Source organism: Zootoca vivipara, chromosome 4 (assembly GCF_963506605.1).
Source record: "Zootoca vivipara chromosome 4, rZooViv1.1, whole genome shotgun sequence".
NCBI lineage: Eukaryota > Metazoa > Chordata > Lepidosauria > Squamata > Lacertidae > Zootoca > Zootoca vivipara.
Window position 1 is genome coordinate 99922973 of NC_083279.1, and position 18002 is coordinate 99940974.

Genomic DNA, 18002 nt, shown 5'->3' on the forward strand with positions numbered 1-18002 from the left:
CGAACTGAATGCTCCTTCCACATGTTGGTAACTGGAGTTCAAACTTTGTATCAATTTCCTGCCTCTTTTTATTTGTTTTATGCTTTTGTATTTGTTGCTAAGCTTTGTATCACTATGCATCAAAACTGTAAAATTGACTTTGTACCACCCGCAACTGTCAAAATACTTCCCAGCACCACCTACTGAGTCTACAAATGGACACACACACAAAGATAACTTCAGATAGTTTTATTTCAATAAAGGAAAATGCAGGACAAGGCATCACAACCGCACTGATGAATCCTGTCTCCTTATCAGACAGCCCCTTGTTGTTGTTGTTTAGTCGTTTAGTCGTGTCCGACTCTTCGTGACCCCATGGACCATAGCACGCCAGGCACTCCTGTCTTGCACTGCCTCCCGTAGTTTGGTCAAACTCATGTTCGTAGCTTCGAGAACACTGTCCAACCATCTTGTCCTCTGTCGTCCCCTTCTCCTAGTGCCCTCAATCTTTCCCAACATCAGGGTCTTGTCCAGGGAGTCTTCTCTTCTCATGAGGTGGCCAAAGTATTGGAGCCTCAGCTTCAGGATCTGTCCTTCCAGGGAGCACTCAGGGCTGATTTCCTTAAGAATGGATAGGTTTGATCTTCTTGCAGTCCATGGGACTCTCAAGAGTCTCCTCCAGCACCATAATTCAAAAGCATCAATTCTTCGGCGATCAGCCTTCTTTATGGTCCAGCTCTCACTTCCATACATCACTACTGGGAAAACCATAGCTTTAACTATACGGACCTTTGTCGGCAAGGTGATGTCTCTGCTTTTTAAGATGCTGTCTAGGTTTGTCATTGCTTTTCTCCCAAGAAGCAGGCGTCTTTTAATTTCGTGACTGCTGTCACCATCTGCAGTGATCAAGGAGCCCAAGAAAGTAAAATCTCTCACTGCCTCCATTTCTTCCCCTTCTATTTGCCAGGAGGTGATGGGACCAGTGGCCATGATCTTGGTTTTTTTGATGTTGAGCTTCAGACCATATTTTGCGCTCTCCTCTTTCACCCTCATTAAAAGGTTCTTTAATTCCTCCTCACTTTCTGCCATCAAGGTTGTGTCATCTGCATATCTGAGGTTGTTGATATTTCTTCCGGCAATCTTAATTCCTGCTTGGGATTCATCTAGTCCAGCCTTTCGCATGATGAATTCTGCATATAAGTTAAATAAGCAGGGAGACAATATACAACCTTGTCGTACTCCTTTCCCAATTTTGAACCAATCCGTTGTTCCATATCCAGTTCTAACTGTAGCTTCTTGTCCCACATAGAGATTTCTCAGGAGACAGATGAGGTGATCAGGCACTCCCATTTCTTTAAGAACTTGCCATAGTTTGCTGTGGTCGACACAGTCAAAGGCTTTTGCATAGTCAATGAAGCAGAAGTAGACGTTTTTCTGGAACTCTCTAGCTTTCTCCATAATCCAGCAGACAGCCCCTAGAACTTCCCAAGACTGACTCTGAGGCTTCCCCGACTCTGAGGCTCTTTCCTCCCGCAGGACCTCCGAGGATACGCCATCTGTGACAATGGAGAAGAGCGGAAACTAGCGCCAACAGCATTTCTCCCAGCTCAGAGTAAGTATCTTGCCTTCCTGTATTCATTTCTTTGGTTGCTTCCATCCTCCCAATAGCACATCCCTGAGTGACTTTGAACGCAGATGATTCGGTGTGTGTTCCTGGGTGCCAGAATGAGGCCAGAGGCTTTTCCTGCCCCCTTTCCCTGCTGCTGCCCTTCCACCTCTGCCCAGGAGGCTGCAGGGCTCAGGGTGGTCCTCTGGGACAAGGGATTGGCTCCAAGGTGGGTGCAGCCATCCAAGGTGGCTTTCGTGGTGTCATCTGACCCAGATTTTCCTTTCCTCTGCAGAATGTAATAGCTTGGCCAGAGTTGGCCTACCTGAGGCCCGATCAAGGAGAAGGTAAGCCCCACACCTTGGAGACAGGAAACTCCCTTGTCCCTTCTTTGCCCAAGACTCACCTCCCAGGTTTTCTTGCTGGGAGTCCTGCAGGACCTGCTCCCTGCCTGGCAGGCCTTTCCCACCTGGCCAACTTCAAAATCCGTGCCAAGGCAGCTAGCTCTGGGGTGCTCAGGACCAATGGGGATGGATAATGGGAATTGTAGTCCGGGAGCTGCCGAGGACCCAAATATGGGAAACCCTGCTTTAAAGGAACTTTTGCTTTTGGCCCGCATAGATGGGACCTGCCCACCCTTGTATTTTCTTGTCCTCATGACCTTTGTGCATTTATCTATCTATCTATCTATCTATCTATCTATCTATCTATCTATTTTATTTATTTAATTCTTTAAGAGGGCAAATTGAAAGCGAAATCGTATGGCAAACAGCGGAAAAATAAAAGGTTGTGTTTGAAAACAACAACAACACAAAAACCTGGGGGTGGCCTCCTCCAATATTTCATGGGGGACCAAAGACCCCTACACCTTTAAGAGTCAGTGCCGATTCCCCACACCCACAGGTCTCAGGATGGTTACATATAAAAACACAACATAATAACACAAAACACCACATTTTTAAAGGGCATTAGATGTCAATCAGCCAAAGGCCTGGTAACAAAGGTGCAGATTTGCCTGGCTCCTATAGCTGTATAATGGTTTTTCTGACATTTGTATGGATTCTTTTATGGGATGTGAGACTGTTGCTGTGACTGAAGCTCTTTCCACATTCCACGCACTGATAGGGTTTCTCTCCTGTATGAATTCTTTGATGGGAAGTGAGAGAGGAGCTCTGACTGAAGCTCTTTCCACATTCCACACACTGATAGGGTTTCTCCCCTGTATGAATTCTCTGATGGGAAGTGAGTTTGGACCTCTCAATGAAGCTCTTTCCACATTCCACACACTGATAGGGTTTCTCCCCTGTATGAATTCTCTGATGGGAAGTGAGTTTGGACCTCTCAATGAAGCTCTTTCCACATTCCATGCACTGATAGGGTTTCTCCTCTGCATGAATTCTTTGATGGGAAGCGAGTTTGGACCTCTCAGTGAAGCTCTTTCCACATTCCACACACTGATAGGGTTTCTCACCTGTATGAATTCTTTGATGGGAAGTGAGATCGCAGCTCCTCCTGAAGCTCTTTCCACATCCCACACACTGATAGGGTTTCTCCTCTGCATGGATTCTTTGATGGGAAGTGAGATAGGAACTCTGACTGAAGCTCTTTCCACATTCCATGCACTGATAGGGTTTCTCCCCTGTATGAATTCTTTGATGGGAAGTGAGATGGGAGCTCCGACTGAAGCTCTTTCCACATTCCAAGCACTGATAGGGTTTCTCCCCTGTATGAATTCTTTGATGGGAAGTGAGATTGCGGCTGTCGCTGAAGCTCTTTCCACATTCCACACACTGATAGGGTTTCTCCCCTGTATGAATTCTTTGATGGGAAGTGAGTTTGGACCTCTCAGTGAAGCTCTTTCCACATTCCACACACTGATAGGGTTTCTCCCCTGTATGAATTCTTTGATGGGAAGTGAGTTTGGACCTCTCAGTGAAGCTCTTTCCACATTCCACACACTGATAGGGTTTCTCACCTGTATGAATACTTTGATGGGAAGTGAGATAGTGGCTGTGACGGAAGCTCTTTCCACATTCCACACACTGATAGGGTTTCTCCCCTGTATGAATTCTTTGATGGGAAGTGAGATCGCAGCTCCTCCTGAAGCTCTTTCCACATTCCACACACTGATAGGGTTTCTCCCCTGTATGAATTCTCTGATGGGAATTGAGATCGGTTCTCCATCTGAAGCTCTTTCCACATTCCACACACTGATAGGGTTTCTCCCCTGTATGGATTCTTTGATGGGAAGTGAGATGGGAGCTCTGATTGAAGCTCTTTCCACATTCCATGCACTGATAGAGTTTCTTTCCAATAAAATTTTGTTGATGGGAAGTGGAATGGGAGCTCTGACTGCAGCTTTCTCCACAAACCAAATCTTTACATGGCTTCACCACTATGGGGATTTTTTCATGGTCACCTTTGTTCTCGATTTCCGATTCATCACAATCTGCAATGGAGACAAAAAGGGATTAGAGCCTCAGGAACAAATGGAATAGAAGTGAAGGGAGTTGGGTTTGTGTTCATTAGCTGTGTTATTTTTCATTAAACAACATGTTTATTATTAGATTCTGATGAGTTGTTGAATGTTGATTTGTTTCATATTCAGTAGTCGTCAAAATTGTGGAAGACTTATCATAAAATTATATATTAATGGAAAGATAATTAGATCAAGAATGAAATTCAACAAAGTTTGTTCAATTACCCGTATTCTACCAAATGTTATAGCCAAATAACCAGAAAAAGGAAGCGCAACTTGCTTAGGTTGACTTTTGTCAGTGTGTTATGTGATTGCTATCAAGTTGGTTGGTTTTTTTTTGTTCTTTCATTTAGTGAGGTTGTAAAACATAATAAAATTATAGAAATGGCACAAAGAGTTGACTTGCCACCCAGAAATGATGTAAAATAGTACTATTAGGTGAACAACACCACAGTTATGAAGAAATTAGAAGAGAGATTGGGGAAAACTTAACCAAAGCTGGCATTTCTATATTTTGAAGAGGTCTATGGGGACTCAGTCACTACAAAATCAGACTTCCAAGAAAAGGTGCACAAGGACAAGTGACGATCGAAGAATGGAGAGACTGTCCCTACATGACAGAAGAAAATCATCTGGGTGTACACAAGATGACATGGCGCAAAGTAATGTGAAGATGAGTGCAAGGATTGGTCTAAATGTTAGAATTGAAAGGAAAAAGCCATTGTTATCTCTCAAGCAAAGGTTGAAAAGATTAAACCCATGTTAACAGGACAGCGGAACAATGGGACAGTGTTATTTAGAGCGATGAGACCCAAATCTCCTTGCTTGGTAGTGATGGCATGCAATACGCGAGGAGAAGAATCGGATAAGATTTACATCCTACTTGCATTACACCGACCGTGAAACACCCAAAGAGTGTGATGATCTGGGGTTGTATGGCAGCAAAAGGTGTGGGCAGAATTTGTGTCATTAATGGGAATGTAAATGCCCCAAAATACATGAAACAACACAGCAATAAAGTGCAATTAACAGAGGCAATAATTCAGTATTGGTTTCACATTATTACAGCTGCAGAACTAAAAACTTGGTTCACTTCACGGGAAGGCGTTGTAAGGCCGTAATGAAAGCTAAAGGTTACCAATGGTTACCAAAGCTTTCACGTTTTTTCTTTATGACTGCTGTTCTAATAAATACTCCTTCCTTCCTTCCTCCTCCTCCTCCTCCTCCTCCCCCCCCCCCTGCTACTACTACCTGAGATTCAATAAGCCTAGCTCTTCTCTGGGATGGATTTTGTTTGGCCCAGTCATGGCATCCCCTCCATCTCCAATGTCGGTCGTCTCTTTGGTCAACCCAAGACTGACAGGAGCAAAAACAGAAAACCTGAAGTTACACGTCTTTCCTAATAATTCTGAAGCTGACATTTAAGGTGGCCTGGGCAGTTCAGAGCAGCCCAATCGTGGCAGAAAAAGGAACAATTTGAGGAAGATTGTTTAAATAAAAAACTGTAATTTACTGTTTAGGGGGGGTGTTAGGTTCCCAGGTGTTATAGTGTTATGGTGTCCACTGTAGAGTTCTGAGGAAATATATGAGGTTCATCACATAGAGGTATTTTGTTGAATTTTCAGGCAGATATGGCGATCCCACAGGGAGCCTTACCAAGAGAGGCCACGATCCCATGATTCTCCTCCATGACGTCCTTATGCAGAGCTCTTTGGTCAGGATCCAGCAACGCCCACTCCTCGTCCGTGAAACGTACAGCGACGTCTTCAAAGCACACTGGACCCTAAAAGAAAAAGGGAAATGTCTGAGACCCTACCTGCCTGCAGACTGTCTCACCAGAGTGGTGCATGCTCTAGTTATCTCTCGCTTGGACTACTGCAATGCGCTCTACCTGGGGCTACCTTTGAAGGTGACCCGGAAACTACAACTAACCCAGAATGCGGCAGCTAGATTGGTGACTGGGAGCGGCCGCTGAGACCACATAACACCGGTCCTAAAAGACCTACATTGGCTCCCAGTACGTTCCCGAGCACAATTCAAAGTGTTGGTGTTGACCTTTAAAGCCCTAAACGGCCTCGGTCCAGTATACCTGAAGGACCGCCCCCATCGTTCTGCCCGGACACTGAGATCCAGCGCCGAGGGCCTTCTGGCGGTAGGACGTGTCATTTAAGGAAGATTTTTTTTTTAATTTGCTCAATGAGGGGTTCTAAAAATATGTTATTGCACATGAGGAATCCAAATCTGCAATTATTTTTATGATTGGTTGATGTTTAGCTTGGTTAATTGAGATCTGTTTGAAATACACTTTAAAAAAAGCCGAAAACTCGCATTTTGAAGCGAAGTTAAAGTTTTTAATCATTTTATAAAAGTGAAAATATAAAGAAATTTTGTTTCCAGCTGTAACAACATATCATTACTTTATCATATAACGTCCTATTATAGTAAAAAAGGAAAAAGAATAATAAATTAACAACTTCAAGGGCTGGTGTACATGATCATGTATCTGCAGAGGGCCCACATCTGAGTAGGAGAGCCACTGGCAGAAGCCCCCTGGACCATGCTCTTCAAAAGAAGTGTACACTGTTAAAATTTGATTCCTGTAGAATCTAAAGGCCTGCTCTTGATCCTCACAAAGATGGTGTCAGACTTAGAGAAACCATATTCCATGCAGGTCAAGACTTCTGTTCATTTAATGGTTCTGAAGCAGGAGAATATATAGTATTTCCATCCTTCCATCACTGTGATAGAAGGGTTACCATAATGCTTATTATCCATGCTACTATTGAAGGAACTAAAATCTTGTCTTTCTTAAAATGTGGCAATCCTTATCTTAAGATTGGGTGCCTGCCCAACAGCCTTAATTCTACACTATCAGAATGCTGTTTTTGCACCCCCAATTTATCCAATAAGAAAAGACCGTCACTCGACTGAACTTTGGTAGCTCTACTTTACAGTGTATTTTTAAAACCTCCAAGTAGTTTATCCAGTCCTCTGCATAGACTTCATTATCATGTTTATCATCATAGCTATTCTTCAAAGAAAACATGCTTTTCTCGTTCATGGGAATAAAATTTTGTTTGCAAAGGGTGGGAGTGAGCAACAAAAGGACACAATTCTCTGCTGAATATAGTGTGTGTGTATGTATGTGTGTATATATATATATATATATATATATATATATATATATATATATAGTATAGTATAATAAAATAATGTTGGTGGGTGAGGATCCCAGCTCCTTTGATGACCACACAATTGTTCTGGTACCAGAGATGCTCTGTAACATATTCAAGCAAGACCCCAGCCCCCAGTCTCCAATGCAACACAGAAGACAATTGCTAGGGCTGGTTAGATGTCCTCATGTCACCCCATTCTGTCTATCTCGGATAGATGAGAAATCTACTTGTCAGAGCATTTCGGCTTTGAAACCCCAACGACCTCAGTGGGTGGACTGGTGGTAGAAAGCAAAAAAGATATCACATACAGTGGTACCTCTACTTACGAATTTAATGCGTTCCGAACACACGTTTGTAAGTCGAAAAAATTTGTCGAATCCCATAGGAATGCATTGGGAGAAAAAAATCGTAAGTAGAAGCAACCCTATCTAAAAATTCGTAAGTAGAAAAAATCTAAACCGCATCCAAGATGGTGGACGGAGCTCCATTCGTAAGTAGAAACGTTCGTAAGTAGAGTTATTCATAAGTAGAGGTACCACTGTACTGTTGTATAATATTAATATTAATATAATTATTAATATTAATAGTACAGACAACTACAATACATATATAAGAGAACTACAATACAGTGGTACCCCACAAGACGAATGCCTCATGCAACGAAAAACTCTCAAGATGAAAGCGTTTTGCGTTGCGCGAGGTGACTCGCAATACAAAGTTGCCTATGACCGCGCTTCGCAAGACAAATAGGAATGCATTAACTAAATGGGTAGACCGGGTAAACCGGGAAAATTTTAAACCATGCTTTACAAGACGAGTTTTTTGCTATATGAAGCGACTTGCAGAACAAATTAATTTCATCTTGCTAGGTACCACTGTATCTTGTCATCAATTTTAGGCACTTATCAACATCTGTTTTCATCAAAATGGGGGAATAACCTATATGTTTATAAATGACAGGAAAATTTCAAAAATGTTAAAAAGTAGGAACTTTTCACATAGAGATTTACCAAGCAAGACCTCAATATTTACAAGGAACCAAAATAGATTTCAAATTACCTCATCATACCACAACTTTTTAACACCCCTCAAATCAGGATTTTTAAAGATGAAAAATTCAACACGCCCTATTCTGGCGGTTCCCTCACTGCGAGAAGCCAAGTTGCAGGGAACTAGGCAAAGGGCCTTCTCGGTGGTGGCACCCGCCCTGTGGAACGCCCTCCCATCAGATGTCAAAGAGAAAAACAGCTACCAGATTTTTAGAAGACCTCTCAAGGCAGCCCTGTTTAGGGAGGCTTTTAATGTTTAATAGATTATTTTTATTTCATTTTTATGTTGGAAGCCGCCCAGAGTGGCTGGGGAAATAAATAATGTACTGTTGTTGTTGTTGTTGTTGTTGTTGTTGTTATTACTACCGCCCACAGGCAAGCCATAGCTTTCTGACGTCATGCCCTCGGTCTCACCTTTGGCTTTCTGAGTAGTCTCCCGTGCCCTTTCTGTGACCTTTGCCTTCTCTGGGAGAGGCATGGCTCACTTGGTGGAGCAAGTCTCGCAAATATCAGAGGAAACCTAAGTGTCAGCTCACGATGTAAAAGTGCTAAAGGTCAGACTGTTCCTAAACGTGTGCATATTGTGCTAATTAAAGGAGCCTCTGCCAAGCTAGCAATCAGCTTGGTTATGCACAGCTCACCTGCAATAACTTCTCGCTTGCCTTCTTTACTTCATCTGGTGCCCAACGTGGGGCTAATTTTACACACTTCACTCGGCAAGAGCTACGGATCCCGGTGAATATACGAAGGAAGGAACATAAGTATGGGGAGTTCCCTTTCTGCCCAGCAATTGCACAATCGTACAGATCTCCATTATTTGCTTGTACAAGCATGGCATCCTTGATATTGCAAGGCACTTAACGCTCTCTTGCAAGCAATCGATGCACATTGTCCCTGGTAATCCAGAATGCGGCAGCTAGACTGGTGACTGGGAGTGGCCGCCGAGACAGGAATGCTTTGATGGTGTTTCCTGCTTGTCAGGGGATTGGACTGATGGCCCTTGTGGTCTCTTCCAACTCTACGATTCTATGATTCTAAGACTTGTGTCGAGCTACTAACCACAGCAAAATCTGCAACAACTCTATTAGCAAACTCCTGAGCATATCTGGTGGGCGTCTCGCCCTTTGTAGCTCCTTCTGAGTTGCGCACCTGACGCACCTCCTCCACTGTATCAGTGGAATTCTCCTTAGTGCACCTACTGTTTATAACAGCAACAGACTTACTATGTAAGTCTCCAGCAATGGGGTTGCCTAGGAGAGCTGGACCATGAAGAAGACTGATCACCAAAGCGAGTGACTTTTAAGGCAGACGATGCGGTGTGTGTTCCTGGGTGCCAAGATGAGGCCAGAGGCTTTTCCTGCCCCCTTTCCCTGCTGCTGCCCTTCCACCTCTGCCCAGGAGGCTGCAGGGCTCAGGGTGGTCCTCTGGGACAAGGGATTGGGTCCAAGGTGGGTGCAGCCATCCAAGGTGGGTTTTCGTAGTGTCATCTGACCCAGATTTTTCTTTCCTCTGCAGAATGTAATAGCTCGGCCAGAGTTGGCCTACCTGTGGCCCGATGGAAGAGAAGGTAAGCCCCACACCTTGGAGACAGAGAACTCCCTTGTCCCTTCTTTGCCCCAAGACTCACCTCCCAGGTTTTCTTGCTGGGAGTCCTGCAGGAGCTGCTCCCTGCCTGGCAGGCCTTTCCCACCTGGCCTGGGAGGGCATAACCCAGACTGACTCCAGCTACAAGAAGCGGAGGGGGCTGAGCAGACTCTGGGGTTGGGGTCTTGTTGAGGGGTGCTTGCTAGCAGGGGTGCTTCCCGCTTCCTTTGCCCTCCATGGTCTCCCTGCCTTAGCTGACAGAGCTGGTCTCACAGGCGGAGTTCAGGACTCCTTGACTGCTGGCCGACTTCAAAATCCGTGTCGAGGCAGCTGGCTCTGGGGTGCTCAGGACCAATGGGGAGGGATAATGGGAAGTGTAGTCCGGTGGAGCTGCCGAGGACCCAAATTTGGGAAAACCTGCTTTAAAGCAACTTTTGCTTTTGGCCTGCAAAGATGGGACCTGCCCACATTTGTATTTTCTTGTATTTTGTTGTCCTCATGACCTTTGTGCATTTATTTATTTATTTTATTCCTTAAGAGGGCAAATTGAAAGGGAAATTGTATGGCAAGCAGCGGAAAAATAAAACGTTGCGTTTGAAAACAAAACAACACAAAAACCTGGGGGTGGCCTCCTCCAATATTTCATAGGGGACCAAAGACCCCTACGCCTTTAAGAGTCAGTGCCGATTCCTCAAACCCACAGGTCTCAGGATGGTTACATATAAAAAAACACCACATAAAAACACAAAACACCACATTTTTAAAGGGCATTAGATGTCAATCAGCCAAAGGCCTGGTTAAAAAGGTGCAGATTTGCCTGGCTCCTATAGCTGTATAATGGTTTTTCTGACATTTGTATGGATTCTTTTATGGGATGTGAGACTGTTGCTGTGACTGAAGCTCTTTCCACATTCTATGCACTGGTAGGGTTTCTCCCCTGTATGAATTCTTCGATGCTTAGTGAGATCGGAGCTATGACTGAAGCTCTTTCCACATTCCATGCACTGATAGAGTTTCTCCCCTGTATGAATTCTTTGATGGGAAGTGAGACTGTGGTTGTGACTGAAGTTCTTTCCACATTCCATGCACTGATAGGGTTTCTCCCCTGTATGAATTATGTGATGGGAATTGAGACTGTGGCTGTGACTAAAGCTCTTTCCACATTCCATGCACTGATAGGGTTTCTCCCCTGTATGAATTCTTTGATGGGAAGTGAGATCGGTTCTCCAACTGAAGCTCTTTCCACATTCCACACACTGATAGGGTTTCTCCCCTGTATGAATTCTCTGATGAGAAGTGAGAAAGTCCTTCTTCCTGAAGCTCTTTCCACATTCCCTGCACTGATAGGGTTTCTCCCCTGTATGAATTCTTTGATGGGAAGTGAGTTTGGAACTCTCAGTGAAGCTCTTTCCACATTCCACACACTGATAGGGTTTCTCCCCTGTATGAATTCTTTGATGGGAAGTGAGAGAGGAGCTCCTACAGAAGCTCTTTCCACATTCCACACACTGATAGGGTTTCTCCCCTGTATGAATTCTTTGATGGCAAGTGAGATAGTGGCTGTGACGGAAGCTCTTTCCACATTCCACACACTGATAGGGTTTCTCCCCTGTATGAATTCTTTGATGGGAAGTGAGTTTGGAACTCTCAGTGAAGCTCTTTCCACATTCCACACACTGATAGGGTTTCTCCCCTGTATGAATTCTTTGATGGGAAGTGAGAGAGGAGCTCCTACAGAAGCTCTTTCCACATTCCACACACTGATAGGGTTTCTCCCCTGTATGAATTCTTTGATGGCAAGTGAGATAGTGGCTGTGACGGAAGCTCTTTCCACATCCCACACACTGATAGGGTTTCTCCCCTGTATGAATTCTCTGATGGGAAGTGAGATCGGTTCTCCAACTGAAGCTCTTTCCACATTCCACACACTGATAAGGTTTCTCCCCTGTATGGATTCTTTGATGGGAAGTGAGATGGGAGCTCTGATTGAAGCTCTTTCCACATTCCATGCACTGATAGAGTTTCTTTCCAATGAAATTTTGTTGATGGGAAGTGGAATGGGAGCTCTGACTGCAGCTTTCTCCACACTCCAAATTTTTACGTAGCTTCTTCTCTCCGGCGATTTTGTCGTGGTCACCTTTGTTCTCAATTTCCGATTCATCACAATCTGCAATGGAGACAAAAAGGGATTAGAGCCTCAGGAACAAATGGAGAAGAAGTGAAGGGAGTTGGGTGTGTGTTCATTACCTGTGTTATTTGTCATTAAACAACATATTTATTCTGATGAGTTGTTGAATGTTGCTTTGTTTCATATTCAGTAGTCGTCAAAATTGTGGAAGACATCATAAAATTATATATTAATGGAAAGATAATTTAATCAAGAATGAAATTCAACAAAGTTTGTTCAATTACCCGTATTCTACCAAATGTTATAGCCAAATGACCAGAAAAAGGAAGCGAAACTTGCTTAGGTTGACTTTTGTCAGTGTGTTATGTGATTGCTATCAAGTTGGTTGGTTTTTTTTGTTCTTTCATTTAGTGAGGTTGTAAAACATAATAAAATTACAGAAATGGCACAAAGAGTTGACTTGCCACCCAGAAAGTGATGGAAAATAGTACTATTAAGTGAACACCACCACAGTTATGAAGAAATTAGAAGAGAGATTGGGGAAAACTTAACCAAAGCTGGCATTTCTATATTTTGAAGAGGTCTATGGGGACTCAGTAACTACAAAATCTGACTTCCTGGAAAATGTGCACAAGGGCAAGTGACGATCGAAGAATGGAGAGACTGTCCCTACATGACAGAAGAAAATCATCTGGGTGTAGACAAGATGACATGGCGCAATGTAATGTGAAGTTTTGTGCGAGGACTGGTCTAAATGTTAGAATTGAAAGGAAAAAGCCATTGTTATCTCTCAAGCAAAGGTTGAAAGGATTAAATCCATGTTAACAGGACAGCGGAACAATGGGACAGTATTATTTGGAGCTATGAAACCCAAATCTCCTTGCTTGGTAGTGATGGCATGAAGTTACGCGAGGAGAAGAATTGGATAAGATTTACCTCCTACTTGCATTACACCGACCGTGAAACACCCAGATAGTGTGATGATTTGGGGTTGTATGGCAGCAAAAGGTGTGGGCAGAATTTGTGTCATTAATGGGAATGTAAATGCCCCAAAATACATGTGAGCTGAGAGGGTTAATAGCTCAGCAGTCGTCCTGTATCACGAGGGGCCCTGTGACATGGCATGTAAACAGGAAACAGGAAGTAGTACCTGTTGCTGTTGTGTGTTCTGTAATATATGACATCGTCTGTTTGCATTCTGTCTGTTGTTCTGCTGTTCGTTGCAGCTGCAGTATCATGGAGTTGAACTCTCCTGGTTGTGAGCTGCCCTAAGATAATAAATCTTCTGTGTTTTAATGAACAAGGGAGTGAAAGTGAGTTATTTTCACAGGCGCTGAAAGCTAGATAAAGTTTCTGCTGCAATTGGACTGTTATCTGAACTTCAGAAGGAAAAATTCCTGGACGTTTAAAAACAAGGCTTGATATTTTCGAGAAGGAAGCGTACTGGGCTGAGGAGTTTTTGCAACGCTTCTACAACAAAGCTAATAGTTGTCGTAGGCAGATCGATTCTCTGCTATCCTTCTGTCTCACAAGGCTGTGTTTAGTGTTGTTTACCAATTGCATAATTGGACAACATTCTACAGAAACAACACAGCAATAAAGTGCAATTAACAGAGGCAATAATTCAATCTTGGTTTCACATTATTACAGCTGCAGAACTAAAAACTTGGTTCACTTCACGGGAAGGCGTTGTAAGGCCGTAATTAAAGCTAAAGGTTACCAATGGTTATCAAAGGTTTCACGTTTTTTCTTTATGACTGCTGTTCTAATAAATACTCCTTCCTCCTCATCACTGCTACCACTACCTGAGATTCAATAAGCCTAGCTCTTCTCTGGGATGGATTTTCTAACAATTCTGAAGCTGACATTTAAGGTGGCCTGGGCAGTTCAGAGCAGCCCAATCGTGGCAGAAAAAGGAACAATTTGAGGAAGATTGTTCAAAGAAAAAAACTGTAATTTACTGTTTATTGGGGGAGGTGTGGTTAGGTTCCCAGGTGTTATAGTGTTATGGTGTCCACTGTAGAGTTCTGTGGAAATATATGAGGTTCATCACATAGAGGTATTTTGTTGAATTTCCAGGCAGATATGACGATCCCACGGGGAGCCTTACCAAGAGAGGCCACGATCCCACGATTCTCCTCCATGACGTCCTTATGCAGAGCTCTCTGGTCAGGATCCAGCAACGCCCACTCCTCGTGCGTGAAACGAACAGCGACGTCTTCAAAGCACACTGGATCCTAAAAGAAAAAGGGAAATGTCTGAGACCCTACCTGCCCGCAGACTGTCTTGCCAGAGTGGTGCATGCTCTAGTTATCTCTTGCTTGGACTACTGCAATGCGCTCTACGTGGGGCTACCTTTGAAGGTGACCCGGAAACTACAACTAACCCAGAATGCGGCAGCTAGACTGGTGACTGGGAGTTGCCGCCGAGACCACATAACACCGGTCCTGAAAGACCTACATTGGCTTCCAGTACGTTCCCGAGCACAATTCAAAGTGTTGGTGTTGACCTTTAAAGCCCTAAACGGCCTCGGTCCAGTATACCTGAAGGAGCGTCTCCACCCCCATCGTCGTGCCCAGACACTGAGGTCCAGCGCCGAGGGCCTTCTGGCGGTTCCCTCACTACAAGAAGCCAAGTTGCAGGGAACTAGGCAGAGGGCCTTCTCGGTGGTGGCACCCACCCTGTGGAACGCCCTCCCATCAGATGTCAAAGAGAAAAACAGCTACCAGATTTTTAGAAGACATTTGAAGGCAGCCCTGTTTAGGGAGGCTTTTAATGTTTAATAGATTATTTTATTTCATTTTTCTGTTGGAAGCCGCCCAGAGTGGCTGGGGAAACAAATAATTTACTATTATTGTTGTTGTTGTTGTTATTACTACCGTCCACAGGCAAGCCATAGCTTTCTGACGTCATGCCCTCGGTCTCACCTTTGGCTTTCTGAGTAGTCTCCCATGCCCTTTCTGTGACCTTTGCCTTCTCTGGGAGAGGCATGGCTCACTAGGTCGAGCAAGTCTCGCAAATATCAGAGGAAACCTAAGTGTCAGCTCACGATGTAAAAGTGCTAAAGGTCAGACTGTTCCTAAACGTGTGCATATTGTGCTATTAAAAGGAGCCTCTGCCAAGCTAGCAATCAGCTTGGTTATGCACAGCTCACCTGCAATAACTCCTCACTTGCCTGCTTTACTTCATCTGGTGCCCAACGTGGGGCTAGTTTTACACACTTCGCTCGGCAAGAGCTACGGATCCCGGTGAATATACGAAGGAAGGAACATAAGTATGGGGAGTTCCCTTTCTGCCCAGCAATTGCACCATCGTGAAGATCTCCATTATTTGCTTGTACAAGCATGGCATCCTTGATCTTGCAAGGCACTTAACGCTCTCTTGCAAGCAATCGATGCACGTTGTCCCTGGTAATCCAGAATGCGGCAGCTAGACTGGTGACTGGGAGTGGCCGCCGAGACAGGAATGCTTTGATGGTGTTTCCTGCTTGGCAAGGGGTTGGACTGAATTGATGCTTTTGAATTACAGTGCTGGAGGAGACTCTCGAGAGTCCCATGGACTGCAAGAAGATCAACCCTATCCATTCTGAAGGAAATCAGCCCTGAGTGCTCACTGGAAGGACAGATCCTGAAGCTGAGGCTCCAATACTTGGGCCACCTCATGAGAAGAGAAGACTCCCTGGATGTTGGGAAAGATGGAGGGCACAAGGAGAAGGGGACAACAGAGGATGAGATGGTTGGACAGTGTTCTCGAAGCTATGAACATGAGTTTGACCAAACTGCGGGGGGCAGTGGAAGACAGGAGTGCCTGGCGTGCTCTGGTCCACGGGGTCACGAAGAGTCGGACACAACTAAACAACAACAACAACAACAACAACAACAACAACAAATTTACAAACATAACACCCCAGAGATGAAGGGTTTTCTAGCTCCCTCAGGCCTTAATCTTTCCATTGATTATAGTTCCTTTTTGTAATCTAACCCTATGGCTTTGTATTTTATGGCATGAATTCTCTGTTCACACTATATTGATCTGTCCCTTTAAATGGTTTTTAGCCCTTTATGTATTTAACGCAGAGAAATTTACACTTTGTATCAGCTTCTGCCGACCTTGAAGATTGTATGCAATGCTCGAGATTTTAGCCGGTGCTTAACTCTCTTATATTGTTCCCATTGGTGAGAATAAGGAATTGTCTGTATAAAATTTTTAGATTGTTATATGTAGTAATTGATTGAATGTATGGTATTTCATCATTGAAGAAAGAGCTTGTTCCTTTGAGGAAACTAGAGGTTCAACAGTGAAATGGGAGGATTTTAAGCTGGCAATCCATCAGGATAGAGAAGGACAGTTGAGAAATATTGCTGGAAACAGAATACCCTTGAATACCAACTATATACTTACCCGGAACATTTATGATCCCCAAGTGAACTACTGAATTATAGACTGATAGAGATTAGTAGTGTTTATGCACCATTGAATATATGCGTCAGGCCATTGCATTTGCACATATATTTTGCAAATATTATTTATACTGTTGCCATAATATATTTATATATTTTCCACTGTTTATTGTCACGGCTTTTTGTTTTGTGTTTTTATTTATATTTTCTGTGATTGTCTGTTTGCTATTTACCTCCTCTTCCCTGGCTTCTCCCCCCCCCCTGATCACCCATCCTTCTTCTACCTCCACTTCTTGGGCTCTGAGCCATCTTCCCTTCCTGGTTCCCCGGCTGCATCCTCCCACTATTCCTCTGTGCCCAACCAGTCCATGACATTACTCCATCCCTCGGCCTCTGTCCCCACAAGGCAGCTTCCCCTGACCTGATCTGGTTCCACAGCCGCTGCTTCCCTTCTGCCCCCATGAAAAGACGGATCAGGAGCTCTTGCCGGCATCATTCCGTCACCTGCAAGAGAGAAAAGGTAAACAGAATGCCAGGAGTGTCTGCTTCTCTCACAGGTGGAACAGGGCATCTCTAACTACAGGTGGGCCTTTGTGAAAGCATTACCTGCTGAGAGCATTTGGATGTTTGTGCCCATTTCATATGTTTGTTGTGCAGAAATGCATCTCCCCTCCTCTGGCCCCTTGTTCCCAACTGTCACCCCCAAAACAAGATAAAAAGAACCCTCAGATTAGTTGGAAAACCAACAGAATGAGACCAAAGGGAGAAGGACCACCTTCCTCCTTACCCAGTGGCCTCTCTCTGGTGTCCAATGGAGGCCTCTCTGCCTCACAGGAATCCAGGTCCATTTCTGCAAAATGATCCATTCCCTGAAAAAGAAACAAGGATTCACAACAGAGAATGGTTAGAAATATTAGAAAGAGAGTGACAAAGACTTGAAGGGTGTGAGATCTCATTCCATGGATGCTTTCCCAGAAAACGCATGGGCCATCAGTAGACCATTATGGGATGTTCTCTGTCCTGTTTGGCGCCCCTTGGGAGTATCCAGAGGAAAGTCTCTCTCACCTGCTTTCTCTCCTCTGCCTGACTCAGGAGGAAACCTTCGGCCAGGGCCACCGCCTGGGAACTGGTCTCCGCTCCGCATTCCCTCACCCAGCTCTCCATCTCCGGGGGAAGGACAGCCAGGAACTGCTCCAAGATCACCAGGTCCAGCATCTCAGCTTTCGTGTGCCTTTCTGGCTTCAGCCACTGGTGGCAAAAGTGGTAGAGTCGGCTGCAAACCTCTCGGGGTCCTTTGGCCTCCTGGCAGCAGAACTGCCTCAACTGCTGGCTCTGCACCTCAGAGCGGAGGGTGCCCTCCTCACCCAGGATCTTTGGCACTGGGTTTTCCCAGAATCCCCCACTGTTTCCAGTTTGGATGGCATGGCCTCTTCCTGCTTCAGGGCCAGCTGAATCTCGCTCATCCATCTGTGGTCTCAGGAAGGCTCCGATAGATCGGAAGGAACCCTTTGGTCTTCTGCCAAGTTCTGTCTGTTGCAATGAGAAGCTCTAGCAAATCCTACGAAGCAAATACATTGTTCTGTTACAGAATTTGTAGGACA

The 18002-nt window shown here is 44.5% G+C and overlaps 2 protein-coding genes across 5 annotated transcripts in view; both read right to left on the reverse strand.

Annotated features, from left to right (window-relative positions):
* LOC132592085 (zinc finger protein 208-like) overlaps nt 1-18002 on the reverse strand; it is a 154027-nt gene that overhangs the window by 107105 nt on the left and 28920 nt on the right.
* The window catches only part of LOC132592060 (zinc finger protein 135-like), an 80777-nt gene that overhangs the window by 38793 nt on the left and 23982 nt on the right, over nt 1-18002 (reverse strand). The window contains exons 2-5 of one of the 4 annotated variants that reach the window (XM_060274141.1): nt 17189-17959; nt 16823-16905; nt 5721-5847; nt 2660-4034 (exon numbers count right to left, since the gene is read on the reverse strand). In XM_060274141.1, coding sequence (XP_060130124.1) covers nt 2660-4034; nt 5721-5847; nt 16823-16905; nt 17189-17357 — 1754 coding nt within the window. In that variant the 5' untranslated portion in view covers nt 17358-17959. Of the gene's footprint in view, nt 1-1450; nt 4035-5720; nt 5848-8930; nt 12041-13151; nt 14101-16822; nt 16906-17188; nt 17960-18002 lie in introns of those variants that run through there. The other 3 variants (XM_060274137.1, XM_060274135.1, XM_060274138.1) reach the window with 3 other exon arrangements.